Source organism: Elgaria multicarinata, chromosome 22, assembly GCF_023053635.1.
Source record: "Elgaria multicarinata webbii isolate HBS135686 ecotype San Diego chromosome 22, rElgMul1.1.pri, whole genome shotgun sequence".
Lineage (NCBI taxonomy): Eukaryota > Metazoa > Chordata > Lepidosauria > Squamata > Anguidae > Elgaria > Elgaria multicarinata.
Genome location: NC_086192.1, coordinates 7606418 through 7619461, shown reverse-complemented (window position 1 = coordinate 7619461; position 13044 = coordinate 7606418). Strand labels below are relative to the sequence as shown.

General features: G+C 46.3%; 1 protein-coding gene across 1 annotated transcript in view; it reads right to left on the bottom strand.

Moving 5' to 3' along the window:
- ACACA (acetyl-CoA carboxylase alpha) overlaps positions 1-12711 on the bottom strand; it is a 221542-nt gene extending 208831 nt beyond the window's left edge. The window contains exon 1 of the mRNA XM_063146546.1: positions 12512-12711. Within this exon, the coding sequence (XP_063002616.1) occupies positions 12512-12657 (146 nt within the window). The 5' untranslated portion in view covers positions 12658-12711. The remainder of the gene's footprint in view (positions 1-12511) is intronic.
- Between the last annotated feature and the right edge of the window lie 333 nt (positions 12712-13044).

The window sequence follows — 13044 nt, the reverse complement described above, 5'->3', positions numbered from 1 at the left end:
GGGAGGAAAGACAAGACAATTAGATTCAGGAGGAAGTTGAGGCAGAATGACAGGAATGCACAATGCGAACCAGAGGCTCAGTTCAGACAACACGTTAGTCAATGCAGTATGAAAACTCCACTCAATGGTTGAGTTCCTAGGGGGTTCTCCCCACACAACATGTTCTAACTCCACCGTGGTGTGACTATGGGCTACCATGGAGTTGAGTAAAACCCATCATGAAGTTTGATTTGATAGTTCCTCCACCCTCTCTCCTCCCCGGTCCTCCCGATGGTATCACATCAGCCATTGCTGCAAAAAGCAATCCCAGCGGCTCTCCTAGAGCGGCACTCCCTCCTTTTGCCGCTCTTGCCAAAGAACTCTGTAGCCAGTGGGAAAAGTCAACTCAATACAATTCACTTCAGAATCCAATATAAACTTCTCCTGTTAACCTTCAAAGCTTTTCACGGTCTAGCTCCTTCCTATCTCTCCTCTCTCATCTCACACTATTGCCCCGCTCGTGCTCTTTGCTCCTCTGATGCCATGTTTCTCGCCTGCCCAAGGGCCTCTACTTCCCTTGCTCGGCTCCGTCCATTTTCTTCTGCTGCCCCTTACTCCTGGAACGCTCTTCCAGAACATTTGAGAACTACAAGTTCAATCGCAGCTTTTAAAGCTCAACTAAAAACTTTTCTTTTTCCTAAAGCTTTTAAAACTTGATGTTGTGCAGACCTTATACTGTTAGTTTTACCCTACCCTGTGCCTGCTTACCCTACCCTGTGCCTGTTTGCCTTCTCTTCCCCTCCTTATTGTTTTACTATGATTTTATTAGATTGTAAGCCTATGCGGCAGAGCCTTGCTATTTACTGTTTTACTCTGTACAGCACCATGTACATTGATGGTGCTATATAAATAATAATAATAATAATAATAATAATAATAATAATAATAATAATAATAATAATAATACAACTGAGAACTCCACAGAGCCTGCCACACAACATGCAATACAACAGTTGTGCAGGAACTCTCCTCTGCACAGTGTGGATATTCTACGTGGAGTGTTTTCCCAAAAAACTCCACCGTGGGGTGGAGTTCTCCCTCCAGACAACACATTTCTCAATGGTGGTATAAAAACCCCATGGAGTTCTAAATCCATTGTTGAGAAACGTGTTGTCTGAACTGAGCCAGTGTCTTCTCAACACATGACAAAAAGCAGCTGAGAAAAAAATGAGGTTTATCATTTGCAATATCCCCAATAAGCAATCTGCAACTCAATGGTGGAGCAGAAGGTCCCAGGTTCAGAATCTATTGATCGCTGCTAGGATCTGGGTTGCCAGAAACTGGAGTCATGTTATCCCCTTCTTGAAAGAATGGTTGTGCAAAGTTTGGAAAGTTGGCTAAGCTAACTAAAGATGTCTGTTTAGAAGGCAGACGAGAGACTGCTTCAGTTACCTAGGGAGGTTGTGGGCTCTCCCACACTAGAGGCCTTCAAGAGGCAGCTGGACAACCATCTGTCAGGGATGCTTTAGGGTGGATTCCTGCATTGAGCAGGGGGTTGGACTCGATGGCCTTGTAGGCCCCTTCCAACTCTGCTATTCTATGATTCTATGATTCCAATGACTGGCTCCCTTTTATTGTCTTTATGAGGGCTAGAGACAACTTGGATATCGACATATTTGTTTTTCCTTATTATAGTCTGATCAAAACGCAATGTTCACCCACTTTGACAATTTGTGTTTAATTGTTTCTTTTAAATATATATTTACATATTTAACAACCTGCTAGCTACCTGTTTAGCATGACATTTTGCAGGAATGTTAGATAATGTAGATTTTCTGTATGAAAGTTATATCATGTACAGTGTGCATTATACACACACACACACATACACACATATATATATATATTAATAATGGAAAAAATGAAACAAAACAGAGGCTTGGTTTGCACAACACACTAACCCACTCAGTGTGGGTTGTTGTTAAACCGTGGTTTATTGTGTTGTCTAAACACAGTGTTTTCCACAGAGTGGTCTAATGTCTTGTCTGAACGCAATGTGTTTTCTGCAGAATGGGTTATCGTGTAGTCTGAGCATGTTTTCTGCAGGGTGGGTTGTTAGCCATGCCACGGGATTTATTTTTCTCAAATAAGCCACCTTGGGAAGCCATGGCTTGTTCTTGGGTTGTTCAGGGTGGTTAACAAGCAACCCTGCAGAAAATGCACTGCGTTCAGACAACACGATAACCCACAGTTCGACAACCACCCACACTTAGTGGGTTAGTGGGTTGTGTGAACCCAACCAATGAAAGCTAGGAACCCACCAAACTATTACTGGTTGGAGAAAATGGGAAGGTGCCGTGATCATCAGAAAGACCCTGAAAAAAAGAGGAAGGCTAGATTTAGGATTTGAGTTCCACACCCACCCACCCCAGGCTAGAAGGAATGAACAGAAGTAGTAGCAGATGCCTCCCTATCCTCCTAAACAGGTGTGATGAATAAAATTCATAAAGAAACAGCGTGGGAGCAAGGGGAGAGTCACAAAAGCCAATATAGGCCGCCCCAAAGCTCCAGGCCTCCTTCAGGTTCCCCTCCTTTGCCTAACCATACAAACGCAATCCACAGATGAGCCAAGACAGGCAAGTGTCAACAAGTGTCTTCCTGCCCGGCTGTGCTAACATGATACCACCTGACTCAAGATTCCTTCAGTGTGACGTCTTGAACCACAGCAACACCCCCCCCATTCTGTGCCTGATCCATGCCTGTGTCACACACATGGGTTGATGAAGACACATTGGCCTCGCCTAGGACTTTCCCAAGACTTGCCCACAGCCGAGCTGCCGCAGGTTTTCAAGGCAGAGGGAAAACAACGAGGGCCAATTTGGAAATGTCATATATTACCCTTCCCCAACTTGAGACTCTCCAGATGTTTTGGACTATCCCTCCCATAATCCCCCAAGATGGGGATTATGGGAGGTGTAGTCCAAGGCATCTGGTAAGCCCAGAGTTTTCTTTATGGCACCTTAGATAAGCGGAGCCCAGAATGCCATTTTGGGCACAGAAATCCAGTTGCCTAGGGATTTATTTATTATTTATTTACAATGTTTATATACCACTCCCCATTCAAAATTTCGGAGCGGTATACAAGCTAAAATAAAATAAAAATGGAATGAAACACTTCAAAATAGATTTTAAAAGAAGCAAAATGTACAGTGAACAGTGGCTGGTCATTAAGAAAAGGTTTCCTGGAATAATGACGTTTTTAGGAGGGGCCGAAAGGAATAAAGTTGGCGCCTGCCTGACTTCCAGAGGCAGGGAATTCCATAGGAGGGGGGCCACCACGGTGAAGGCCCCCTGCTTTTCAAGACAGTTAACGCATGGTTCTAGACCTCACGGCTGCAAAGACGTACTTGAAACAGAAGGGTCTGTGGCTCAGTACATGCTTGCATACGAAAGGTCCTAGGTTCAATCCCATATCTCCAGGTAGGGCTGGAAAAACTCCTGCCTGAAACCCTGGAAAGCCATTGCTGCCAATCAGTGTTGACAATATTGGGCTAGATCAGCCTTCCTCAACCTGGGGCGCTCCAGATGTGTTGGACTGCACCTCCCAGAATGCCCCAGCCAGCTGGGGCATTCTGGGAGTTGTAGTCCAACACATCTGGAGCGCCCCAGGTTGAGGAAGGCTGGGCTAGATGGACCAAAGTTCTGACTCATTATAAAGCAGCTTCCTGTGTTCTTACGTTCCACATGTTGTGGACTCCCCCAACTCCCATGAGCCACAGCCAGTATGGCCAATGACTAGGGATGATGGGAGTTGGAGTCCCAACACCATCCGGAGGGCCTCAGATCCCTTTGTCCATCTTCTACAGGCAGAATAAGTGTGCACTTGGGGTCAATGTCCTATATTCCTCTGAAAGTGTACAAGCAACGCCAGCACAAATAGCAGAGGAGAGGGGCTGAATAATGTTGGAGGTTCCAGGCTGCCTGAGCATAGGCTTTTGCACCTTAAATTATTTTAAACATACAGTATACCTTGCCACGTACATACTAGATACACAGAGAAGGGCCAGGATCTCTTCTCAATCATCCCAGAGTGCAGGACACGGAATAATGGGCATCAGGAAAAACGTCCTGACCGTTAGAGCAGTATGACAATGGAACCAATGACCTAGGGAGGTTGTGGGCTCTCCCACCATAGAGGCCTTCAAGATGCAGCTGGAAAGCCATCTGTCAGGGATGCTTTAAGGTGGATTCCTGCATAGATCAGGGGGTTGGACTCGATGGCCTTAGAGGCTCCTTCCAACTCCACTGGTGGGGTTGAATCCTCGTGTGAACAGAAACTGAGGTGTTGGACGAAGTTTCCCCCTCAAGGACTTCAGTTGCTCACTCCTATCTGCCCACATCTCAAACCATGTGGGAAAATGAGCAGCTAGAGTGCACATGAGGGAAACTCTGTCGAGGGAAGCTAGAATTCTCCCCTTCCCTCTTGTCCTTTTGCCAACTGGAAAAGACTTTTTATTATTATTATTATTCAGGCAGGCGTTGGTCTGTCATAGAAGTGGGTTTTAACTGGTCTGCTGCTGTATATTTCTCATGTTATTTTTGTAATTCAGGTTTTGTTATTTTCTTTTAAAAAAAATAAGAAAACTCCCAAGCCCACTAGCCCAGACCTTAGGGATTATTTTTATTTATTCATTTGTTATTTCATTTATATCCTGCCTTTCTCCCTCTTGCAATGAACCCAAGGTGGCTTATGAGGTCCTCCTAATCTCCATTTTTCCTCTCAACAACAGCCCTGTGAGGTAGGTTAGGCTGAGAGTCTGTGACAGGCCCAATGTCACCCAAGGAGCTTCACGAGTGGGGAACTGGAACCTGGACCTCTTGAGTCCCACTGCAACACTTTCAACGATTACATCACACTGACTCTTGGGATTATTTCATTAACATGTAAATGACTCGCCTGCGAGTAGTTTTCCAAATCTGAAGCAATTGCCACTGTACCCTGGACAAAATATTGGAAGGCCAACTACATTGCTTTCAAGAGGTGACTTAAAGTATTAAGAAGCATGCCCAACCTGTTCACCCTTACCTGCCTGATAAAGGATTGCACATAGCATGGTTATCCCAGGATCGTCCTTGCCTGCTCTGGGATATCCTGTGTGTCATTTACATGAACAGGGATGACCCCGGGGCGATCCCAGGATAAGCCTTAGGTCTAGCTAAGACCACCCAAAATGTTATTGACTTTATTCATTACATTTATATACCGCCCCATAGCTGAAGCTCTCTGGGCGTTTTACAAAAGTTAAAAATAAGAGCTATCAGAGATCCAGACCCACAAGTAACTTCAATCTTTACACACATACACACACACAGTGCGGGGTGCTATAGGATTTTTCAGATTCCTGGATCCAAGGCCAGATAAAACGCTCTGACCTCCGACCCAGGACTCCCGAGTTCCCCTCCCCCTCGCAGCTGGTATGGAGACGGGATGAATGTGAAACCAAGAATTCTTAAGATGTGTTGATTTGTTGTACTAATGTTGTTCCCCGCCTCGATCCAAAGGGAGAGGCGGGTAATAAATAAATAAATAAATAAATATAAACTCAAGCTTGGAGAGTATAGAAAGGGTGGATGTCAAGGGGAGGGGAAGGGATGGCTTACGCCATATCCCCAGCCTCCTTCCCTCCACTTCCCTGAGGAATCGGCTAAATGGGCAAAAACACCCATCTAGCTAAACTGCAGAGCGGGAGGCGCACACTGGATACTTATAAGCCAAGTTCGGACACTTACAAATATCAAGGGCAGATCGAGTAGGGTTGTGCCCTAAAATATATAAATGATTAAAATCAATATCTAAATTAGTAACATCAATATATTCATTATTAAATACTGAAATTATTGAAATCTGTATTTTATGGGGGTGTCTATTTTTGTTTGGGTATTTTAATTCTATATTATTATTATTATTATTATTATTATTATTATTAATTTATTTATTTATCATACTTATACCCCGCTCCTCAGCCAAAAAAGGCTCTCGGAGCGGCTTACAATTAGTTAGCAAAAAAGACAGTCCCTGCCCTCAGGCTTACAGTCTAATAAAGACATGACACACAAGGAAAAGGAATTCAGGAGGAAGACGAGAAATAGAAATAGAAAGAGAGAGAGAAAGAGAGAGATTAAGTGGACTGGCAACAAGGCTGATGGGATTGTCCTGCTTCCGAAGGAGGGGAGTCCAACTGGAGCAGGCCATGATGTTTCTTCTGCTGCTCCTGTCCCCCTGCTTCTTCTCCCCCACAGGGCCAAGATGACAGTTTGCCCTGTGGGGGTGGGGGAAGAGTCCAACAGGAGCAGGCCCCGATGTTTCCTCAGCCTGCTCTTTGACCCCTTGGTCAATTTTATGGTTTTAATTGATGTGAACTGCCCAAAGATCTTTGCTTATTGGGCAGTTTAGAAACATAATAAATAAAATCAATGTTTACATTATTAAAATCTGTATATTATTAAAATCAAATTCTTTAAAATAATTTTAAATAAATTAAATCAAGAGTTGCCCCTATTCTAGAGAAGCAGATTTGGAGGGCTTCACAGGAACTCAATTATAACGATAACCTGATTAGAGTAAAAACAACCCCAAACACAGCATTGATAAGAAATGCCATCCTACCAATATGCAATCTAGTTTAGCTCTCAGTATAAATGCAGTTATGTACAAGAGACAGTGGGGTTAGACAGACAGACTATGGCTGGTGGCAAACCGAGTTCAAATTCGTATTCGACCAGCAAGTTCACTGGGCGACCTTGGGCTCATCACTACCTCTCTGCCTAACCTACCTCGCAGGGTTGTTGTGAGGGTATAAATGGGGGGGGGTGAGAGAGAACAGTCTGAACCACCTTGAACTCTTTTGGAGAGAAAGCAGGATATAAATACAATTACTAAATCAAACATTTCCTGAGCATCGTCATAAAAGGTGAGTGGGCCTAGCAGAAACAAAGTAAGTCCAGTTTCTCTTCCCACTGATCATTTTATCCATCTCTCTATTCGTCCTGCAACAGCAGGGAAACGGAGAAGTCCAGAAAAAATGGCTAAAACAACAAGCTGTCTGGCAGCTCCTTAAAGGCTAGCAAATGGATTCCGGCATAAATTTACATAGACTACAGACCGTTCTCATCAGATGCATGAATGTTATCCAGACTTGGCCAGTGTATATAACCTTAATCAACACCACAGACACAAAAACCCAATTGTACTAATATATGAAATACATCAGGGGTGCAGAACCCCAGCCTCGGGGGCCAAATCTGGCACTCTGAGGCTCCCTAAAAGGCCCCGCCCATTCGCCTGGCCACACCCATCTTCCCCCCCAACTACCGTATTTCTTCAATTCTAAGACACACTTTTTTCCCTAAATAAAGAGCTCTAAAAATGGACTGCGTCTTAGGATCGATGCAATACGGTAAGAGGAAAAGAGGAAGCTCCTGCAGCAGCCTCAAGCCATGCGAGCGAGGAGGAGCTGGTTGGGTAAGCGCCTGGTTTTTTGTTAGGCAAATTTATTCGTAAGTCCCATCGATTTCCATGGGACTTACTCGCGTGTCGTCGTCCCCTGGTGCACAGACAAGTAAAGAGCGGGACTGGAGAGTTAAGTTTACTCTTTGTTTCAACGCCCCCCCCCCTTCTTCCCGCGCAAACGGCAGTTTCTTCTCTCATAGAGGGAAAAAAGAAAAGGACACAACCATTAGAAGAAAGCACGGAGCGGGGCGAGGTTGGCTGGGCGGTGAGGGAAGTATTTCTTCGATTCTAAGATGCCCTTTCTTCTCAAATAAACATCTCTAAAAATGGGGTGCGTCTTAGAATCGATGGCGTCTCAGAATCGAAGAGATACGGTACTATTCACTGGGTGGTTTCCTAGCTAACCAGCTGAAATGTCTCTCCGAAGGCTTTAGTTACTGCAGTAAGAGCTTTAAGCTACAATAGGCCGATATTGTTGGCATTTGGGGAATTTGGGCCCTATGCTTTTTGCCCTTGCCGGGGGGGGGGGGGGAGGAAACCATATTGTGTGTGTCTATCTGTGCATATGCACAATATGCGCACACACACATGCGCAAAGTTCGAGGGCAGGAGGGAGTCGTAGGCAGTTTGAGGCCAGAGGGAAATGAAATGCAAAAAAAAGGAGACTGTGAAAAGTAGGTTAAAGCATACATAGACGTAAAGCAGGCTGCTGATAACACAAACAGACCGGCATGAGCAAGCAAAAGGTGAAGCAGGCGCAAGTAACACAGGGTTCACGCACTGGGACCAGAGCCTTTCACAGCTGCATCGGAGGCAACCATTCTACCGGCAGTGTTCTCGCCGTCACTGTATGCGGGGGAAAGTCTTCGCTAACTTTTATTTTTCATCAGTTCTTTCTTCAATGTTCTGGATCAGACATCCTCAAACGGCTTTAGAATCGTGTCCCATTTCCTAATCAGGTCCCATTAATAGGAGCTGTGAATGGGATAGGGAGGCCTGTTGATGTGCCCCACAAATCCTTGTCTCTCTCTCTTTCTCTGTCTCTCTCAGTCAGGAGGCAGGAAGAACAGGGCTCCGTTATGCCCAATGATGACTACATTTAAGGAGGAGGAGCTGTAGCTCAGTGTTTTGCATGCAGAATTACGCATGCTGTGGAAGAAGTATATATGCTAGTCACAAAAGGAATACCCTGTCATTGGCAATACACAAGGACAATGCCCACTCATTGGCTGGTTGCAGCAGTTAATGGTTTTATTGGCTGGGAACCAAGATGGGCTCAGGAGGGAAAGAAGGATGGAGGGGAGGGGACACCCAGCTGCCCACCCAGCCTCCAATCACAAGCTTGGCTTAAAACATCATACGGCACTAGCAGTAGACATGGAGGGTGAGGGCCCAGTTCCGGGCAGGAGTGAAAGGGGGCATGACTTCCGGGAGCGTGAACCATAGCCAGACTGGGTACCAGACACATACACCCTGAGGTAGACTGGGGTACGGTCTATGGGTGCTCACCCCCGCCAGCTCCAGAACAAAGCCAATGACTCAGGAAAGACTAACAGGCTGGGGAATGTAAATCAGAGAGACCACATAAAATCCCAGATCAAAAACTAACATTTCAACAAGCTGCTTTTCAACTCATTGGGGTCTACCTAGTTTCAGGGCAGGCCTTAATATAAATAGCCCAGGTTCATTTCATGGCTACTAGTGAGATGGATGGCTACTAAGAAGAGGGCCATTTATGCTGTGGCACCCCAGTTGTGGAATGAGCGCATCAGAGAGGCTCAGCTAGTGCCTACGCTGTGCTATTTTGGCATCAGGTGAAGAACTTTTTATTTTCCGAGGCATTTTAGCTTTTCAGTTTCTCTAATAATAATAATAATATATTTATTTATTTGTTACCCGCCTCTCCCTCTGGATCGAGGTGGGGTACAACACAAATAAAAACACCATAAAATACATACAACTAATACAAACGTTTAAAACCAGCGCATCATTAAAAGCACACCATTAAAAAAGGCATCTTAAAATTCATCTGGGTAGGCCTGCTGGAAGAGATCAGTCTTTATGGCTTTCTTAAACTTGGAAAGGCTATTCAGTTGACGAATCTCTCCCGGCAAGCCATTCCACAAACTGGGAGCAGCAGAAGAAAAGGCCCTCTGGGTAACAGTTGTCAGCCTTGTTTTTGTTGGCTGGAGTAAATTCTTCCCAGAGGACCTGAGTGTGCGGGGCGGATTGTACGGGAGAAGGCGATCCCGCAGGTAACCTGGACCCAAACCATGTAGGGCTTTAAAAGAAACCAACACTTTGTACTTTGCCTGGAAACTAATCAGCAGCCAGTGGAGTGATTTTAATGTCGCAGTAATATGCTCACCCCTACCTGGATGCCATATTTTGAACTAGTTGAAGTTTCCGAACTAGGTACAATGGTAGCCCTATGTTGAGCGCATTGCAGAAGTCAAGCCTTGATAACCAACACTTTATACTTTGCCCGGAAACTAATTGGCAGCCAGTGAAGAGATTTTAAGACTGGTGTAATGTGGTCGCCCCTAGGTGTACCGGTGACCAGCCTGGCTGCCATATTTTGAACTAGTTGAAGTTTCTGGACTAGGCACAAAGGCAGCCCTATGTAGAGGGCATTGCAATGTAGAGCGCATTTTAAATCTGGTAGTGTCTTTTAAATCTTTGCACAGCTGCTAGGGTCTATTTGGTGATGATGATGGTTAATACGGTTGTTTTAAACGTTTACATTTTCACACTGTATTTTATCGTGTATTTTATGGTTTTTACTGTTGCCTCAGCTATTGGGCGGTATGGAAACATAATAAGTAAATAAATAAATTAGTCATGTTGGCGAAATGTCATGTCTAGTATCGGAGGCAGTATGCTGGGGAAGACGAGCAAGAGGGTGCTATTCCACTCACGTCCTACTTGTTGGCTTTCCCCTCATCCGCAGGCAGCTGGTTGAACAGGGTGGGCACAGAATGCTGAACTAGATAGGCCCTCATCCTAATCCAACATGGCTCTTCTTACGTTCACCCTTATTTTCATATAGATGGAGCCCCCAACCAGCCCCACATTTATCCACACTCAGTTCTGGAATCTGAAGTCAACTCTCAGCATGATTCTGGATCATGCCATAAAGAAAAGGAACAAAAGTTGCAAGGGGGGGGGGAGGGGTTAAGAAGAAAAAGTCGGGTGTGGAGGAGTAAGAGAAAAAACATGAACCTCCAGGTTCTGCTTATCCAAATGCAAAGTGCACAGAAGAAAATAAATCGGCTGCCATATGCTCATCTCTACCTAATACCTCCACGTAACAGCCTCTTCTCTATCCCATCCCAAATTTCCTCAGCAATGCCACACAATTGTGGGCAGCAATGATGACGGGCAAGCGCCCACCTTCGCTATCGCTACACCTGTTGAACGCTTTCTTCTCCTTCGCGGTCCCAGTCCTGGCTGCTTGAAACATGCTCTTTCTAGTAAAAATGGGGAGAGAAGAAATTAAGGTTGGCAAACTGAATCCGGGGAGGCAGGCAGAGGAGGAGAACAGGAGAGCTTTCTTTGGGTTCCCAGGCCGGGCCTTGGTTCATACTTCCATAGCATTAAGATGCCTGATGGTTTTAAAATTTTGTATATTTTTTAATGTTTACCATTTCTAACTGTTGTAAACCGCCCAGAGAGCTTCGGCTATGGGGTGGTATATAAATGTAATAAATAAATAAATCCAGACCCCCAACATTTAAGTAAACGAGCATCTCGGAGCAATGTGGGGAGAGCTCTCCCACTCTCAGCCCCCCCACATATCTGCAGTTCGAGGCAACAGATTCTAGATCAGCGCAAGCAATGATGACGGCCTTCAGGTCTGGGCTATGGTATCTTTGCTTTTAGAAGGGGCACTCGGAGGAGCAATGCACCAAGGCCAGCATGCCTAAGACAGACAGATGACTGGTGTTTCTGGAAAGGCTTCAGGTTTGCAATAAATATACTATAGCTAGTACTGCTCCTCCCATACTAGCAGTTCCTGTCAAGGGGAGACTTCCTTCTTTCCTAGTTCGCCAGGGATCCCAGCCAGATTCCACAAAGGTGACACGCACACCCCATGCACAGGAATTAACACACTGAGATTTTTTTAAACAGCATGGCCACACATCGTGCTCTGGCAACAGCGCCAAGCCAAGCCTAGACCGACGTTTGGCTCACCATGTGGGAGGGCTCTCTATCGAACAAGGAGAATGCCGCTTAACAGGGTCTTTGCCTCTTTGTTCACCGGGGCAGGAGTGGGCAGACTTCAGGCTCTGTGCCTATGTGTTTTTACTACCACCTTGATATATGCCAACCAGAGCGTAGCGTAGAAGACACTAAAGGATTCCTGCGCCCAGGAATTTGTTTCGAGGGCCAGAACTGAACCATCCACACACACGAAGGCATTCTAGCTGTCTGAATTTTGGCACTATAATTTTAAGGGTGCATGCGTCCTGCTGGTGGCCACTATTGTCAAACAAGATGAGTTGGAAATCCCTTGCCAATCGACTGCAAATCATCCAGAGACCTACCCATCGATCCAGATCTACCTAATGCTCATCCTGTGTGATGGTGAGGCTCCCCACAGACCCAAAACGCCACCCTATAGATTTACACCTGCAACACCTCTGACCTCATTTCCCTTAGGCACAAAAGCAGGTGCGTAAAGGCACAATTCTACACATGTTTGGATGGGGGGGGAGTCCTACAACTCCCAGCTTCCCCAGCTAGCTGGGGAATGCTGGGAGTTGTAGGACTTCCCTACACACACACACACACCCCGTCTAACCATACATAGGATTGTGCCCAAAGGACTGGATTGGAAACAGGCAGGGACTGAATGAAGCAGGAAGAGGAAGAAATGAGAGAGGAATAAAAGGAAGAGATACAGAGATGGGGGGGGATCAGGAACTGCCCCCCTACACACACACACACACACACTCCTCTACATCATCTTTGCTCCAGGCACTCCAAGATCCACGTTACCCATCCACACGTGCTCCTCACCTCCAGGCGTTCTCTGCTGGGAAGCGGGCGCTAGTCCAGTAGGTTCCAGGCCTGGAGCAGCAGGCTGGGGAGGCTGCGGCTGCTAGTAACCCCGCCGCTCCTGTTGCTGCCGCCGTGGGAGAGTCGCCTGGCCAAGGCTCTCCCATTCAGGGCAAGCGCCCGTGTAGAACACGCTGCTCCTCCTTCTTCCTCTCACTGAATGCCTCCACCTCTTTGCACACAGACACACAAAAAGCCCTCTCTCCTTTCCCCCTGCCTCCCCTACTTCCCCCCTTTTCTTTCTTGCTCCCCCTTCCTTCGCTTTCCCCCCACCCTTCGGCTGCTCTGCATGCAGCATCACCCACCGGAGTGGTGTGATGGAACAGGTTACTTCCGATCAATCCCCTTTGACCTCCCCACTTCCCAGCCTCCGTCGCCTTTGCAGCTGCAAAGGCGCGCTCCTCATTGGCCGCCTGCCGCTCACACCAATCCGCGGGGAGTGTCGCCAAGCCGGGGAGGAGTGGCCAATGAGGAGACGGCTGTGGCCTGAGCGG